Source organism: Macaca fascicularis, chromosome 15, assembly GCF_037993035.2.
Source record: "Macaca fascicularis isolate 582-1 chromosome 15, T2T-MFA8v1.1".
NCBI classification, from domain to species: domain Eukaryota; kingdom Metazoa; phylum Chordata; class Mammalia; order Primates; family Cercopithecidae; genus Macaca; species Macaca fascicularis.
The window spans coordinates 107,495,053-107,513,389 of record NC_088389.1 but is presented as its reverse complement, the minus strand read 5'-3'; the positions used below and the strand labels follow the sequence as shown (position 1 = coordinate 107,513,389).

The 18,337-nt window shown below is 40.6% G+C and overlaps 1 protein-coding gene across 17 annotated transcripts in view; it reads left to right on the top strand.

Annotated features, from left to right (window-relative positions):
- PRUNE2 (prune homolog 2 with BCH domain) overlaps positions 1-18,337 on the top strand; it is a 293,852-nt gene that overhangs the window by 81,562 nt on the left and 193,953 nt on the right. For all 17 annotated transcript variants that reach the window (XM_074017698.1, XM_074017695.1, XM_074017696.1 and 14 more), the window contains exons 5-6: positions 3,787-3,939; positions 6,824-6,918. In XM_074017698.1, coding sequence (XP_073873799.1) covers positions 3,787-3,939; positions 6,824-6,918 — 248 coding nt within the window. The remainder of the gene's footprint in view (positions 1-3,786; positions 3,940-6,823; positions 6,919-18,337) is intronic.

The following is an 18,337-nucleotide window of genomic DNA, read 5'->3' as shown; positions in this document are numbered from 1 at the left end:
CCACCATCATGCCTGGCTAGTTGTTGTGTTTTTAGTAGAGACAGAGTTTCACCATGTTGGTCAGGCTGGTCTCAAACTCCGGACGTCAAATGATCCACCTACCTTGGCCTCCAAAGTGTTGGGATTACAGGTGTGAGCCACTGCGCCCAACCCATAGCTTTTCTTTAATGTTTGAGTAATGTCTTTCATTAATTTTGAAAAATGAGTATACCAATTGCCTTTTCAAATATTGCTTCAGCTTCATTCTCTCCTCTCCAAGGGGGAACTACTGCCTATCTGTTAGACTTTGCTCCATTTCTCCGTCTCTCTTAAGCTCATCTCTGTATTTTTCATCACTTTTTCTCTCTGTGCTTCAGTATGGTTATTTTCTTCTGACCTATTTTCTAATTCACTAAATCTTTCCCCCCATGCATCTAATCTGCTGTAAACACATTTGAGTTCTCAATTAAGTTATTAAATTGACAATTTTACGTTTTCATTTGATTATTTTACTTACAGATTCTAACTATTGTAATTCTTCAGCTATTTTTTAAATCCCCTCTGATTCTGTTTCTATTCTTTTCCTCATGAGTTTATTCTTCTAGAGTTTCCAGTCATTTCTTCTATTTCCTTTATGATTGGCAATTTGTTATGGATGGCTGAATATTGTATATGAAAAGTGTACAGATGATGAGACTAGAGATGACAAAATTCTTTTGCTCTTGAGAGGTTTTACTTTTGCACCCCCAAGACAGAAGAGTGGCAGATAAAAAAAACTATTCTCTGCTTAAGCCAATTCAAATCAGGATTTCGATCCTCAGGAAGACTGACCAATTTTTGCTTCACCCTTCTCCCTGGGCAGGGGTTGGTATAGGTCCAGATAGTAAATATTTTAGGCTTTATGGGCCTGCAGTCTCTGTTGAAACTACTCAACTCTGTCAATATAGTACAAAAGTATCTATAAACAATAAGCAAATTAATGAATGTGGCTGTGTTCCAATAAAACTTTATTTATAGAAATAGGCAATTAGCCAGATTTTATCTCCAGACTGTAGTTTTCCAACCCTTGTCCTAGGATGTAACTCTCTAGGGGTCCCGTCTCAAAACTGGGTTACTTAGCTGAGACTCCTTTTCTGCAGAGGGCCCTAAACTTTAGTTTTTGTCTCCATAGGCTGTTAAACTTCTGTTAGATTTGCAAACTTTTCCAGCCCAGTGGTTTATTTTATCACTTATGAAATTAGCAAATACCCCAAGAGGAAAAGCAACACCAAATGTTGGGCTCACTTCTCTGTACTTACCCTCTCTCCAGGACCTGAGTTTCCAAGACAGTTACTTGGGTAACTCTGTGATACTTTCACAGATTTTTAAAAACTTGATCTAGCTTTTATCCTTGTTCTTAGTACAAACAGTCTATCAGAGTGAGAGGCAGATGAAGATCTTTTCTGAAATTCATTTTTACCATTGCCTTAATAAAGAGGGGAATTTATTTATTTATTTATTTTTATTTTTATTTTTTGAGACAGAGTCTCATTCTCTCTCCCAGGCTGGAGTGAAGTGGCGTGATCTCAGCTCACTGCAACCTCTGCCTCCCAGATTCAAGCAATTCTCCTGCCTCAGCCTCCTGAGTAGCTGGAATTACAGGCGCCCGCCACCATGCCCAGCTAATTTTTTGTATTTTTAGTAGAGACGGGGTTTCGCCGTGTTGGCCAGGCTGGTCTTAAACTCCTGACCTCAGATGATCCACCCACCTAAGCCTCCCAAAGTGCTGGGATTACAGGCGTGAGCCACTGCACCCAGCCGGAAAAATAATCTTTATAGTGTGAGTTTTATGTCAGAGATTGACAGACCACAGGGTATACACAAAATCCAGCTGGCTGCCCTCAACCTTCAAATGACTGTTAAAATGGAATCTGTTTAGTTCTGTGTGCTGACTGTTCTTTCCTTCGTTCTTACCCAAAACAGCCTCCTTACTGATCCTCCCCATATTCCTTATCAAAATTTTTCTCTACGTGATAGCTAGAGTGATTCTTATAAAACATAAATGTGAGCATGTTACTTTCCCTACTTAAAACTGTTTAAAGATTCCTCATCCCTCTTAAAATATAAAATATAAAAATGGTCCTTACATTGAAGGGCCTTACAAGCTGCCTTTAAGTTTGTCTGGCCTCGCCTCTCTCTCCAACCTGATTTTTCAACATTTCCCTTGCTAAAATCGTACTATCTACCTGTAATTAATTGCTTTCTATTCCTTGAACTGGCCCAATTCCCTCCGACCTCAGTGCCTTTGCACAGGCTCTTTCTGGATCATGACCTCCCTCTTACCTTTGCCTGGAGTCCCTAGATATCCTTCAAACTCAGCTCAGGTTAACTGTCTCTAGGAAGACTCCTCTGAACCCTAAATTCTGGCCTAAATTCAGAGTACTATGTATTTCACCCATAATGTTTCTTATTCTCTGCTATTGAAAATGTCTGTGCTTACTCATTTGTAACCTGTAATCTCCTGTGAGCTTCAGGAGGCAAGGTTATCTTTAGTCTTGAATTGTTAGCATCGAGCACAGTGCCTGGCCCATAAAAGGCACTCAGTAATTGTTTGTGAGGGAATGAATGGAAGACATGCTTTAAATATATTTAGCAATATTTACTTTTCTTTATGATATTTACATTCATTGATGCTTAGTATAACACTATGAGCTGGGAAAGCAGCACTATTCCTGTTTTCAAAATGGGAAACTGGAAATAGAGGCCAGATGACTTGCTTGGGACTTTCCAGCATGTTTGATGGTAAACACAGACCTCATCTCTAGGTTCTGTAGGTCTCAGGCCCTGTGTTTGGATTGGGTACCATAGTTTTCCCTCACTGGATACTTTATTTCTCCTTTTACCTTCTTTCCTCTTTTATTTATTTTCCATTTTCCCTCCCCGATGACTGGTGTTAAGGCTACACTGAAACAGAGATGGTAGTACCTTGATTAGTCAAGAGATTTGGGGATTTCTAGAGAGTTTAATCATTCATCATTAAGCGAAACTTCTCTCTCCCATGGCGACTCTGTGTTAATCTGGGCTTGGAATGCGGGGAAGAGTAAGAGTATATATGGGGTGCTAACTCCTCTGTTTCAAGATGAGATTATCCACAGAAGTCACAGGAGTTTGTGCAAGGTCCTTCATACTGGAAAATTACTTTGTAATTTAAACCTGTGATTTAGACCCAGCATGTGAGTCCTTATAATTAGATAATTGTAAATGACTTTAAAACTGTGTGTGATGCTTGGGAGATCAGAAATGGACGTCAGGTTAACCACCTTGTCAGAGTCCTCAGCTATTGACAGTGGGATTATACATTCATGTAGTGTGAAAAGGAAGAAGTTTGTATGTAAAATTAACAATATAATGAGTGGAAACAGCAGTCTCTGTGGTTCCTTAAAGGAAATAAGGCTGATGAGACTTTTAAATAGTTTACCACTAACTTCCTTTTTGAAATCACTTAAGACCAATGTGTATCTTTTTGTGTGTTTGTGTGGGGTTGGGGGAAGCTGCACATTTTTTTCCTTTATCTGTGATTTCTGTACCATAGAGTATGCTAGGGTCGGTTAAGTTGTAGAGAGCAGCACTTGGAGAGTAATGAAGCTGGATGATGGTTCAATTGTTTTCTAAAAATTGGCTCTTGAATGTTACATGTGGAGAACCCTGGTCCAGGTGAGAGATAGGAATGGAAAGCTTAGATTGAGAGGCCGGGAAACACTGATTTTCCTGGCCCCTGTTCTGGCTTGACTGGAAAGCTTTAAGAGCATGTTTATTCATACCTTTCAGGTAGCATTCTTTTCAAGTGGATGACCATGGAATCAGAGAAGATCTCAGAGAAGCAGGAGGAAATTCTTTCTGTCCTGGAAGAAAAATTTCCTAACTTACCTCCAAGAGAGGACATCATCAACGTCCTACAGGAGACCCAGTTCAGTGCTCAGGGTGAGTGACTCTGTTCCCAGCTCTCTCGTCCCTCACGAGTAGGGATGGTTTGTGGCGTGAAGTGTTATCAGCCCTGAGACAGTATATTTGTTTCTTTGTTTTTTTATACAGAGTCTCGCTCTATCCCCCAGGCAGGAGTGCAGTAGCATGATCTTGGCTCACTGCAACCTCCACCTCTCAGGTTCAAGCAATTCTCATGCCTCAGTCTCCCAAGTAGCTGGGATTACAGGCATGCGCCACCACAGTCAGCTAATTTTTGGCATTTTTAGTAGAGGCAGGGTTTGACCATGTTGGCCAGGCTGGTCTCGAACTCCTGGCCTCAAGTCATCCACCTGCCTCGGCCTCCCAAAGTGCTGGGATTACAGGTGTGAGCCACCACGCCTGACTGAGAAGGTACATTTGAATGTGTTTCACTTTCTTCCTATTGCTTGTGCTGGTAGAAGGTTTTCAGGCACATAATGTTGGCTCCCCTGGAAACAGACAGCTTGTACTGTGGCCTCTACTCTGAGGCCTTCATGCCTAGATGTGTGGTTGATTCACGTGTCTAGTGCACGTCTCAGGTGCATCATTGCATGCAGTCCTTGTGCTGACGGGATTCTATTTTTGAGAAGATGGGAGGAGCAATGTCAAGCACAATGGGATTTCATAAATCAATTAGTTTGAGAAGGAAATGAGCGAGAAGATGGCTATATTGATGAAACTGTTGTCAGTGTCTAGGCTTTGTCAGGACAGTGAATTTCCTGGATCAACTATTTTACAATAATAAATGGCTGTAATTCACTGGATACCTGCTTTATATAGGTTTTGATGGAGTAGATTGGTAAGGATGATCTTGCTGAATCCTCATGACAACCCCAAGAGTCAGTGCTTTGTTGTCCCAGTCTCCAGATGAGGGAGGACACGGAAGTGCAGAAAGCCTTCATTGCTTTCCCAACATCAAACACACGCAGCCGGCAGGTGGCCAGGCCAGACCTAAACCCAGCCTATATGTCTTTAAGATGTAAACACTAAATTACATAACTTTCTCTCTTAGTTCAGGAACCCCGTCCCCAGGGGCAGGAGGGGCAGAGCCTGGGGCAAAGTGGTTTATGTGGGAGGTGGTTCCAGTGAACACCGATAGGGGAATGGAAGCAGGTTGGCTCCATGGGAAACCAGAGCTTAATCCCACCAGACACCACGAGAAAGAGGGTAAACTCGTACTTCAGGGTTGTCCCACCTGAGGGATGCAGTGGTATGCTCATCTGGGCTCCAGGAGCTGATGGTTAAATGTTCAGGAATTTTGGGAGTTGGGTGATGTTGGATTGGTGGCTTAAGATCAGCCATAGTAGGAGTATTTAGATCCCTGAAATCGACAAACACTACAAATCAGGATTTGTTACTGGCTGTTAAACATTTACTAGCAGACCACTGGAAGAGTGGGCTACTCAATCCCAGAGGGCCTTAATTCTCCAGCATAGGCTCTGGTGGCCAAGGAAAGCCCTCAGGAAAAGAGAGGCAGGTGCTGGTGGTGGAGCATCATGCTGGGTGCACTGGGATGGGAAAGTTTGAGGAAATGGGGTGGGGCCTTCGCAGTGTCCATTGCACCTTCTGTTACCTATGCATAGATGTGCGTGTACATATGTGTATGCTGCACAAGGGAATGCGTTTTGTCATTCATATTCACAATGACACCAAACTTTTAATGTCACAATGTCTTCAATAAATCATTTTATGCTGCATTGTAAAAGATTGTGGCTTTTCAATCTTTGAGTCAAAGAAACATATTTAGTAACTGTCTGTTCCCCTATGCTGCTGTGATTGACAGAGCGTTCTAAGTGGGTAGCGCTAGCAGTGGTCTCTGAAGCCTTAACATACATCTGGGAAGGATGCAGTGCTTTACTAGGCTTTATTATAGATCTTCCTCCCAAGAGAGTAGACCTAATCAGACGTAATAATGTAGCGTGAGAATTAAATGTCAAGCCAGATCCTTTGCGGCTTTACTGTGATAGATTTCATTGAGTTCCATTGGTCAACTGACTACAACTATGCAGTTCTGGATAATTTAGCCATTCTGAATTATTACTCCCATTAATTAGGGAATTTAATAACTCCTATTATCAGAGCCTATTATGAGGGTAAGCAACTTAATTAAAATAGTCTTATGAGCCACATTTATAAAGTGCATTTTGAATGAAATTATACTAGAAAACATGGGGGCTTACCTAAATGCAGCCTGAAAGCCAGTTTTGGCTTTGTTTGGTATTATTTGACTAGTTTGCATTGTGATGCTAATTTTTCTTCATTTGTCTACCTCCACCTGTCCATTCCCTGCCTTTGTCTGCTCTGGGGCTCCAAGGTGGACCCCTAAGTATTTAATCTTATGTGCTCCTGCAACACTGGCTTCTGGTTGGGTGTGACCAATGGAAAGAGTTAGGAACAGGTAGGGATGGGGGCAAGGAGAAGAGTGAGAGTGTAGTGGATCTTCCCTGCCTTCTTCCTGCTTTGGTGGAAGTTTCTGCAGCCAGTCTTCTCCAGTTCCAGATCTCTGTTTTCTTTCTGGGTCCCTTTGCTAGCCTCTGGATGCCTCATCATCTTTTATTTACTTTCTCATCCAGCCCACATCTCTGTAAGTGTCCTGCCATTAACACATCTTCTTTTGCAGCAAAAGAGGTGCATTTTTCCTATTGGGATCCTAACTGATGCAGACGTGATGTGATTATTGCCTTAGTGTGTGTGTGTGTGTGTGTGTGTGTGTGTGTGTGTGTGTATTGTGGATAGAAGTGACATTTCAGGGGAAAAGAATGAAATTTACAGAGTAAATTCTTAAAACAATCCCTTGATATTACCAAAAAAAAAAACCCTCAATTATAACATAGTGGTTTCTTTTTTTTCCTGTCATCCACAGGTTTAAGTATTGAACAGACAATGTTGAAAGATCTAAAGGAACTGTCTGATGGAGAAATAAAAGTGGCCATTAGTACTGTGAGCATGAACCTTGAGGTAAGGGTGGGAATGCTTTTTTAGCAATGATCAATTTCCCACAATTGCAGTCTGAGCAACTGGAATGTAACTCTCTCCATTGGATAAGTCCATGGTAGTCCTTTGCTTCTTTGTGATACATTTGACTTGGAATATAGTGGCAGGTTATTATTTGGGTGAAAACACTATGCTAAGTCAATGAAAAATTCTCAAGATGAATGCTCTTTCATTCATCTCAGTAAAACAAAGCCTAAAGCTCTTTCATTCATCTCAGTAAAACACTCAGATGTGGGTGTATATTTAACCTATTTAATAGAAATTATGATATGTGTGATCAGGTTCACTTCCATATTTTCTGTGTACCACCCTGTATTGTTCATAGAACTTTTCTTAAAAAAAAAAAAAACACACAGATTATCTTTTGATCTTCAGAACTATTCGGATGCATGCCATTTTGGTAATCAGTGGTGACAACTCAAGTATTAATTAACAAGGAAACTCCTTCCAATCTGTTAACTGAATGGCTCAGAGTGAATGCTACTTTTGTCTTTGTGTGTTTCCTTGGTGAATTATCTTTTGTCTACTTTGGGAGTTTTCAATGACTTATATGTTAATCTTAATTAACCTAACTAATGGGAACTATATTTTATAGAGGCACATTTGTGCATTTGTAGAAGTCTGCGTATTTCTTTACTGTTGCGTTGTCTTTATTAGGTTATCTATGTTTGGTTGGGCACTTAGCTCTCAGGTAGAGTTTATGGAGATAAAATATGCTCTATAGGAATTTGTCTTTTGGTTTTTAGAATTGTATGTTACTATTCTTTCTTTCTTTCTTTCTTTTTTTTTTTTTTTTTGAGGTGGAGTCTTGCTCTGTCACCCAGGCTGGAGTGCAGTGGCACCATCTCGGCTCACTGCAACCTGCGCCTCCTGGGTTCAAGTGATTCTCCTGCCTCAGCCTCCCGAGTAGTTGGGATTACAGGTGCCCGCCACCACTCCTGACTAATTTTTGTATCTTAGTAGAGACAGGGTTTCACCACGTTGGTCAGGCTGGTCTTGAACTCCTGACCTCAAATGATCCACCCGCCTAGACCTCCCAAAGTGCTGGGATTACTGGTGTGAGCCACCATACCCGACCTATTCTTCTTTTTCTCATGGTGATGTTGACTATATCAATGTGTATATTTCTCTGGAATAGCAGGCACTCATATTGGTGTCTACGTCCTCAGAAAACCCAAGAGCAAGCCAGGTGCTTTCTTTTCTGTGATCTTTTTGTCAAATTTATTTCCAGTTTATAAGCATTGTAATTCAGCTTATAAATCTGTATGAAAACTAGGAGGCAGACTGTGACTTTTGGTGGCACCTCACAGTTTACAGAGCATGTTCTCATGGTATGCACTTGATAAATTGACTCAACTGTTTCCATGGACTTTCAGGTTGATAAATGCTCCATATGATTAGTTATTGATGTGAACCAATTCAACAAATATATTCAATTTGTGATGTAGTAACTATATAATCACCATCAATTAGAACTCTGCTTTGTGCCTAAAAACCCAAGGAAAACATGGATCTTGCAAGGGTCAGTAGCTCTGAGAATCATTTCTACTAGTTCAAGCCTTAGGGTTTTCTTTCCCTTTTCCCCTCTCCTCTGTCTTCCTTCATTTAATGGCATCTTATTAGGTTTTAAATGCCTTGTTTGGAATTCCTTCCTAAATTAACATAGAATGTCTTGTAATTGCTTTGGGAACTGTCTGTAATTAGCAAATTATTTTAAGGCTATTAATATTACAGACTTACTGTAGCTTTAATGTACCTCCATTTATATTATAGGGGTATGCAAATGGCTTTGTCAGATGTGTTAAACTGTAAATGCCTATCAAGCAGAATAAGTGATAAAATAATCATCTTAATCTTGAAAGTAATTTACAGAGGTCCAGTAATTAATCAGGTGGTTAAGCACGTCTCTGGAAGTGTTATATGATCCTGGAGGAGAAGGACATTTGTATATAATAAAGAAGGGTACACAGTTTAAACTCTCATTGGCTGAATGAGAACTTTTCACTTTTGCATAATGGAGATATTAAAGATGACTGAGAAGTGGGGGAAAAAAAAAAAAAAACCTCCTTAGTAACATCCTGTATCTTCCTTGAAAGAAAAAATGCAAATCAGTTATCCAATCTGTCTGCTGGAAAAATTCCCAAGTTAACGTCAGTTTCATTTTCTCTGTAGATTGTCCTTGGATGCAGTGGTATTTTCCCAATCCATACTCATATTTGATTACATTTCATCATTCCTTTCTCATTCCCATTCACCTCACTTTAAAAATTATCGACAGAATCTTCACAATCTTATTTTGTGGGTTTTGGAACAGTTGTATAATTGCTCGTTGAATCTAGGTATATTCTCAAAGAAACCTTCTTAGTTCCCATGACTTTCCGAATCTTGCTCATCCTCCAAAGCACGGTCAACCAAGGTGCGTCATGATAACTCTTACAAATTCACTATTTTTTATTACCACCCTCTGAACTCTTGCTAAATGTAGTCTAGGTGACCAACTTAGGACTTCACTCTTTACATTAGATCTTCCGTTGCTTTTGAATTTGTTTAATATATTTAATCATGGTCAGATAGTATTTTAAATTAATTGAGGATACTGATGGTATCTTTGACTTCTCTCCCTCTTCAATTTTCTGTAACAGCGATGGGCACATAGTAGATGCTTAGTAAATACAACTATTTAGTTAATGCTTGTTGGTGTTTGCAGTTCGTCCCTTTGCTATCTGATTTTTATTTCCTTTTGGATTTACATAAATCAGCTAGGAAAGCAAAGCCACTTAGCTAGGCATCCAAGGCAGTCTGCTTTTTCCTCTCCCAACGAGTTTCTACCAGACAACTATGGTTGAAGGATGACATCAAACAGATGAAAAATGGCCCACATATTTATAGAAAGTATGCTTATCCTGCTCTCCAAAAATGGAGTGAGAGGCTTTGCAAAGTAGTTAGCTATAGTCACTGAAAGAAATCAACTGTAGGTTCTGCAGCATGTCAGGGATACAGGAATGAAGATTCCTGGCATTTTCTATGGTTCTTTGCAGTGCTGTAATTCTACTGTTGTGTAAGTCATGGCCTTTATTTGGCTGATGACCCAGTTAATTTTCTTGGATGGAAATATTCAGAAAATTAGAAAGATTTATCTCTCTGTAACTTACACAGCATGATCTTCAGAGGGAACCATTGAGTTTGGGAGGTAGAAATCACTGCCTTCAATAGATAGGTTATCTGGCACTCTGATAAGAAGAAAGCTTCTAAACCCCTTGTTTCTCATTTTTATTGTAGTTATCTCACAAATGTTCATTGTTATATAAATTACTGAATGAAATACATAAAAAGCAATTAATTACAATAATACAGAGTTTCAATGTTTTGCTCAGTACATGAAGTCAGAATGGATGAGATTTTGAGGGATGGTGGGTAGAAATGGCCTTATCAGAGGCGTGGCCAGAGGGGCAGCTCTTCTTACAGAGGGAACTGTGGGATAAGATAACTGCAGTCTCATTTCCCATGGCCTCCAAGCCATTCCAAGTGTGAAAGTAGCATGCATCTTGTGGGGAAATGCACATGACATATTGGTATCCACTTTGTTGATTATTGTTACACCTGATCCTTCGTGGTTTTGTTGCTTGTTGATTTGATCATCAGAAGAGAATTTATGGATATCAAAGAGCAAACATTGCCTTTATTCCCTTGCCAGCAGAACTGGTAATGATTATACTTCTTGGGTCTAGTTTACTCCCTACTAAAGCAGTATATTAAAATGTTAAGGGGAAGAAACATCTTTTCATTCTAATGAAGTGCCACTGAAGCAAGGTTGCTCACGGTAGTACATTAATGGTTCCCTTGCTGACACCAAATGTTATTACACCTTCTTTAAGCATCTCCCAGAAGACTGTCAGTCATTATTAGCATCTTTACTCAGGAAAGACAATAGCCATGCACTGACTTGATCACTTTTTATTATGATCAATTGCAGTATGATTTATTCTTGTGTATGTGCTATATTGGTGTGCTAGAGCTGGCATAACAAAGAACCACAGACTAGATGACTTAAACAATAGAAATTTATTATCTCACAGCTCTAGAGGCTAGAAATCCAAGATCAAGGTGTTGGTAGGATAAGTTCCTTCTGAGAGCTATGGGAGAGAATCTGCTGCATGCCTGTCCCCTGGCTTCTGATGGGTTGCTGGTAATGTGTGGTATTCTTAGTACAGAGAAGCATCACCTGGATCTCTGCCTTCCTCTTCACATCCCCTTCCCTCTATGCATGTCTCTGTGTTCAAATTTCCCCTTTTCATAAGGATATATAATAGATTAGGACCCATCTGATAATCTCATCTTAGTTTATTTATTTATTTTATTTATTTTTTTGAGACAGGGTCTTGCCCTGTTGTCCAGGCTGTAGTGCGGTGGCATAATCAAGGCTCACTGCAACTTCCACCTCCGGGGCTCACCTCCCCGCCTCATCCTCATGAGTAGCTGGGACTACAAGCATGGCCACCACACCTGGCTAATATTTGGATTTTTTGTAAAGATGGAGTTTGCCATGTTGCCCAAGGCTGGTCTCGAACTCCTGAGCTCAAGCGATCAACCCACCTCAGCCTCTCAAAGTGCTGGGATTACAGGCATGAGCCACCACGCCTGGCTTCATCTTAGTTTACTACGTCTACAACCACCCTATTTCCAAATAAGGTCACATTTTGAGGTACTGAGAGTTAGGACTTCAACATAAAAGTTTTTGTGGGACAAAATTCAACCCCTAATGTATACTATTTTGAAAGTAGTCATTTTTCAGACAACTTAAAAGAATAAAACTTAAAATTTTCAGATTGCTTGTATGAACGTGCTGCCTGGTAAGCATATTTCATCTGTCGCTCCCACATTTTTATTTCATATCAATTTCCTTTAAATGAGGAACAGTGAGGACTTTTATCTCCTTTCTTCAGAGCTGGAGTCTGAGGGAATTGTTCAGGGCTGTTTTATCTCTTTGTTTCTGGGCTGTTCTGCTGTGCTCTGGGCCTCAGACCTCTTCCATGACCAGCCTCTCTGCTGTGTGAAGCCTGGGATGCATCCTGGCAAAGTGACTCAGAGGCCGCTGACTCAGGCTGCCCTGCACAGAGATTACCAGCCATATTGCACCTTGGAGCACCACCTAGGGGAAAATACTAACGTTTTCCATTAGCGTTGAGAGCACAGACCAGAATGAATTCCCAAGATCACTGCCAAACTCCTCCCTGACAAAAGGGAAGTTTACTCAGGCCTCAGTGAAGCATAAGTGACCCGCTGTAACCAAGGATTTGAGACTCAGCACACCAGTCTGAAATCTGGTTTACCAATTTAGGCACACAATGTGATTTCTCATTGAGCTTGGAGTTTCTTGGAGGCCAAGATGAAAGTACCTATAGAGTATTTAACTCCCTCATTTTGTGAAAGAGTGCATAGCCTTTCTTAGGGGAGCATATGTTAGTTTTGAACTGGTCTCGAACCAGTTCACCTTTTCAAAATATTTGAATGATTTGATTTTGGTCAGCAAATCACTAGTAAATCATTAGCATATTGATTAGCATATTGGTGAGCATATGATTCGCATATTGAAATATTTTGAAAAGATGACTTTTCAAAGCCATTTTGCCCAACTAATAGAAATATGTGAAAAATCCCCTCCAGGTTCTAAATCCTGAGTGTATCCATTTCTTTGTGGGTTCAGGTCTGTAAATTCTTCCTTGCTACAATAAGAGTTGACAATTGATGGTGAGTGCTTACTGTGTACCTGCCATTTAGTAAACATTATCTCACTTAATCCTCCCAGTAAAAGGTACTATGATTATGCCTGTATTGGGGAAGGTAGCTCCAGTAGCTGGAACAGATAAGTAAGTTTCAGTGACTCAACCCAGAAATTGTTTATTTTTTTACTCATGTAGCAATCCTATTTGGTGTTCCCAGTCAGGTGGCCAGGGGTGATTCAGAGACCATCTTCAATAGGTGGTTTCCAAGGTTGCCCAGGAGGACATCTCCAGTTTATCTGCCAACAGGGAGAAGAGCTCGGAGGGCCAAGGGTGGAGTTTTTTATGCTGGTCTGGATGTGACGCTCATCACTTCCGCTCAGATTTCATTGGCTTAGTCACATGATCACATCTAACTGGAGGGAGGCTGAAAAATGTCATCTAATAGATGTGCCCATGAAAAGGAACCAATTTGGAAAATAATTAGCCAGTGTCTGCCATAATCTCTATCTTAGAGGTAAGGACATTGGAATCTAAAGAGGTTAAATCATTTTTCTAATCTGTAGAGCCAGGACCCAAATCCCAGGCCAGTCCTGTTCTAGCCCTGTGTATACTGCTTTGGACATGGTGTCAGCATGCAAGACTAATTAGAATTTGAGCCCACTCAGGGGTTCACAGGTGAGTCATCAGCTGTCAGTCATTGCCTCAAACTCAGGGTGTCAGACAGCCTAGACATCCTTAAGCAATCCTTGGTTAGCACTCTTCCTTCCCTACTCTTTGTACCAAACTTTCTTCCTCTTAGTCTTCACATCTTTGCTTCCTGAAAAAATCATTTTAAATTTTGAACTATAAACATCATCCAAGTTCTAGGTGCCCATAGTGAAGCTAATTATTGGTGCCCGATATAGAGAAGATTTGGCAAGATAAGTCAAGTAGAGAAAAGTAACAGGAAAAAGGATTATGGAATGAAGGATTGGATAGGACAGATCGTGTAGGAAGGAAAAATCTGTTTTTTCTCAGACTGTCTCTAGAATTCAAGTATGTGGGTGTTCTGGTTTTTCTTGCTGTGATTTAACCTTTTCAAATTTGTGTTCAAAATACAGAGCATCCCAGTCAGTTGGTGAAAAATTTTAATGGTAGAAATTTTCTATTGAAATGAAAACAGCATTACTTTTGAGCACTATCATTAACTCCAAATAACCAAACCCCGAGTAACTGAGGAATTAGGAGTTCTCAGTCCGTATTTTGTCAAAAAGTCCAAAAGCATTTAAAACAAATGACAAATATGGTTAGGTAACTTTGATTGTGTGGATTTAACAGTCAGTCGGCGCGAGGCATTTGAAGTGTGAATTACAATTTGAAACTAATTTAGAACTGATAATTCCTAGCTTCTTGAGGACATTAGCAGGATAAAAGAGTGAAACATGGACCCAGGAAAGTGGACTTTCGTTCCTATTGAGCCTCGAGTGGTTCTTGGTAATGAGAAGTAACTGAGATGAAAGAATAAAAAATCCCTGTGTAAAGAATGGTTTATCATATCAGCAGCAACAGCACTTTGTCTTTGGAAAATTGTACTAAGTGACTGAAGCTGATAATATTTAGAATACTTACAATTTGTATGTAGGTAGTGCCTTCTATAGATGTCCAAAAAATAGTCTGCAAAATCTCTTTACCTAGAAATGCCTTATAATAGAATTCTTTTTTTTTTTTTTTTTTTTTTGAGATGGAATTTCACTCTTGTTGCCCAGGCTGGAGTACAGTGGCACAGTGTCGGCTCACTGCAACCTCTGCCTGCCAGGTTTAAGCGATTCTCCTGCCTCAGCCTCCTGAGTAGCTGGGATTACAGGTGCCCGCCACCACACCCGGCTAATTTTTTGTATTTTTAGTAGAGATGGGATTTCATCATGTTGGCCAGGCTGGTCTCAAACTCCTGAACTCAGGTGATCCACCCGCCTCAGCCTCTTAAAGTGTTGGGATTACAGGTGTGAGCCACCGCACCTGGCAGAATTCTTATTTTGTATCTCCAGCTAAACTCAAGTTGGAGACAACTTGATGTTTCTGTTGACAACTTTTCTCTGCTTTACCTATTGGTCAATTTCAAATGGACTTAAATGAATGACAAAACTTGGTCTATGTAGGTATGATTCTCTGTAAATAAACAGTATTTCCCTAAGTGGTGCAAAATCCCTGAGTACTTTTTCTAGCTATGATTTTGCAACAGGGATTATATAAGCATGGCTATAGTGTGAATGTTTGTGCCCCTCCAAAATTTATATGTTGAAATTTAATCCCCAGTGAAGTAGTACTAAGAGGTAGGGGCCTAGGGAGGTGATTAATCATGAGCATTCTGCTCTCATGAATGGTATGAGTGCCTTTATAAAATGGCTTGAGGGCACATATTTGTCGCTTGTGCCGTGTGAAGATGCAGTGAGAAGGTGCCATTTATGAGGGACAGGCTCTCACCAGACACCAGTTCTACCAGATTTCCCAGCCTCTTGATCTTGGATTTCCAAGCCTCTAGAACTATGAGAAATAAATGTCTATTACTTATAAATTACCCAGTCTAAGGTGTTTTGTTATTGCAGCCTGTATGGACTCAGACAAGCAGGGATCCAAGGTTTAGTGATCATGAAGCTACACATTCTGCATTCATGCTTTCTTTGGCATAGGGGTGGTGCTCTGGATCTTCCTCCTCCCCTGAAACACTGATAAAAATGCATTCACATAGAGCAGGTAGAGAAGATTGGGGTGGGGGTATATGAAACATAGATCCTCCCCAGATATAAACTCTCTTCAGGTCCCAGAAATCCCCACTGACTCTCCTTGGCAACTGTGAAATGGGAATGAAACAGTGAAATAAGATGTGATGAGGATACGACTTCAACAGGCTGCAGGGAACTTTAGTGACACTAGCCACAAATATAGCTATTTGACTTGATCTAGACAGGAAGAAAACTGTGGGAGGAGATTCATGCCATTCTAGGAAGCCCAAATGTGGTTGACTGGTAGTGAGTGAAATAGGTAGAGTTAGTGTTTCATTAGATGGTATTTTATTTGATGCACGTAAAGAAAAGCGTTAGGTGATTCAGATTTATATACAAATGTGGACATGTATTATAACCATTTCCCCTTTTTGTTAAGTCCCCACCCCCAACATGCCTGCATGTGTGTTTTTACACGAAGGGCGTGGAACAAATCAGGACTGCAATACCCCAACCTTGGATTCCTGAGATCTGGATGCAATGGGCCCAATTAGCGACCCCCTCAGTGTCTCCTCTCCAGAATAAAATGGTGTTTCAGTTATCTATTGCTGTGTAGCAAGTCACCCCCAAAACCTAAAGGCTTAAAGCAACATATCATTATCTTTCATAATTTTATGGGTTTTTAGGGGTCTTGGCTGAGGGGTTCTTGCTCAGAGTGTCTCCTGCAGTTGTGTTCAGATGGTGGAACTCAATTGGTACTTGTCACCTGGCTTGGGCTCCTCAGAGCATAACGCTTAGGTTTTAAGAGAATGCCACAAGTTTTCTAAGAGTCTCAGGTGGAAGCTGCAATTCTTCTTGTGACCTAACCTGAAGTATCTCAGAATATCACTACCAGCATATTCTGTTATTCATGTGAGTCCCTAAGAGCAGCCCAGATTGATTATAAGGGGAGTCAGCAGTGGTGTGCCAGTAAATATTTAACAACAGGTTCTCAAAAAAACCCACTCATATGTATTACTGATATAAAGAATATATATGATATATGATATATATGATATATTCACTGGGCACAGTGGCTCACACCTATAATCCCTTCACTTTGGGAGGCCAAGTCGGGTGGATCACCTGAGGTCAGGAGTTCGAGACCAGCCTGGCCAACATGGTGAAATCCCGTCTCTACTAAAAATACAATTAGCTAGGTGTGTTGGCGGGCGCCTGTAATACCAGCTACTTTGGAGGCTGAGGTAGGAGAATTGCTTGGACTCAGGAGACGGAGGTTGCAGTGAACCAAGATCGTGCCATTGCACTCTAACCTGGGTGACAGAGTGAGACTCTGTCTCAAATAAATAAATAAAGGATATATACGATATATACAATATATCATATGTAGTATACAATATATACTCTTTATTCTTTTACTGTAAATTTCACAAAACCAATTAATTCTCATAGAATGAACTAGTTAATTAATTATTTATTTATTTATTTTTGAGACAGAGTCTCGCTCTGTCGTCCAGGCTGGAGTGCAGTGGCATGATCTCAGCTCACTGCAAGCTCCGCCTCTAGGGTTCACGCCATTCTTCTGCCTCAGCCTCTCCGAGTTGCTGGGACTACAGGCGCCCGCCACCACGCCCGGCTAATTTTTTGTAATTTTAGTAGAGATGGGGTTTCACTGTGGTCTCCATCTCCTGACCTCATGATCCGCCTGCCTCGGCCTCCCAAAGTGCTGGAATTACAAGCATGAGTCCCTGTGCCCGGCCAAAGTAGTTAATTTTTGTGTAACTTTTGCATTGCAATTGATGAATGAGTGTAATTGCAACAAAAATGTAGTTGATGTTTTTGATTCTCCCTTTACAAGAAACTGAAACGATGAAGAACTATGCTTGAACTTCATTTGTTTGTCAACAATGTGAGTGACTTGTTTGCTGAGTTAAGAATAGTTTTCAAATACTGGAAGAACATTTCTTTATTCGTGTGTGTGTGTGTGTGCGCGTGTGTGTGTGTGCTAGTCAAAATGTGATGACTAGAGACACAACACGCTTGTATGTTGTATCTTTATTATAGTTTTTCTCCATTGCTTCTCGAGTCTAGACAAGGGGTCAGCAATTCTTTTCTGAAAAGGGCCAGATAGTAGATATTTTAGGCTTCGCAGTCCAAGCGCCCAAACTGAGGATATTATGTAGGAACTTAACAACTATTTGAATGTGTTTATGCATGGGCCGTTCGTAAATAGCCGGTGAGCTGAATTGGTCTGTGGGCCAGAGCTTGCCAACACCTGGTCACAACAATTAATAAACCAATAAAACAAGCTCTGATTTGTAGTATTTTCCAATTACCATGGCCAATTTCTTTTTTTTTTTTTTTTTTTTTTTTTTTTTTTTTTTGAGACGGAGTCTCGCTCTGTCGCCCAGGCTGGAGTGCAATGGCGTGATCTCTGCTCACTGCAAGCTCCGCCTCCCGGGTTCATGCCATTCTCCTGCCTCAGCCTCCCGAGTAGCTGGGACTACAGGCGCCCACCACCACGCCCAGCTAATTTTTTGTATTTTTAGTAGAAACGGGGTTTCACTGTGGTCTCGGTCTCCTGACCTCGTGATTCGCCTGCCTCGGCCTCCCAAACCATGGCCAATTTCAAGGTACCAACAAGACATCATCAAAACAGATTTGGGAAGAGACATGCAGAAGCATATCATTATATATCCTTTCTACTGAACAGCTGTAAATGACCCCAAGAACACTGATAACAGTAGATGTAATGGCATAATTGAGGAAGGGGTGAGTTTTGAGAATGTATTACTTTTGCTTTTAATATATTTTACTTGACATAAATTATGTAATTTAATTTTTATAATGACTGTGTTTAACTTGCAAATAATGGGTTTGCAAATTGCCTGAAAATTTAACAGTCAGCTCTTGCCAACAGTTACACATCAGCTCCGGCACAGCACTGCGAATTAGACTCCA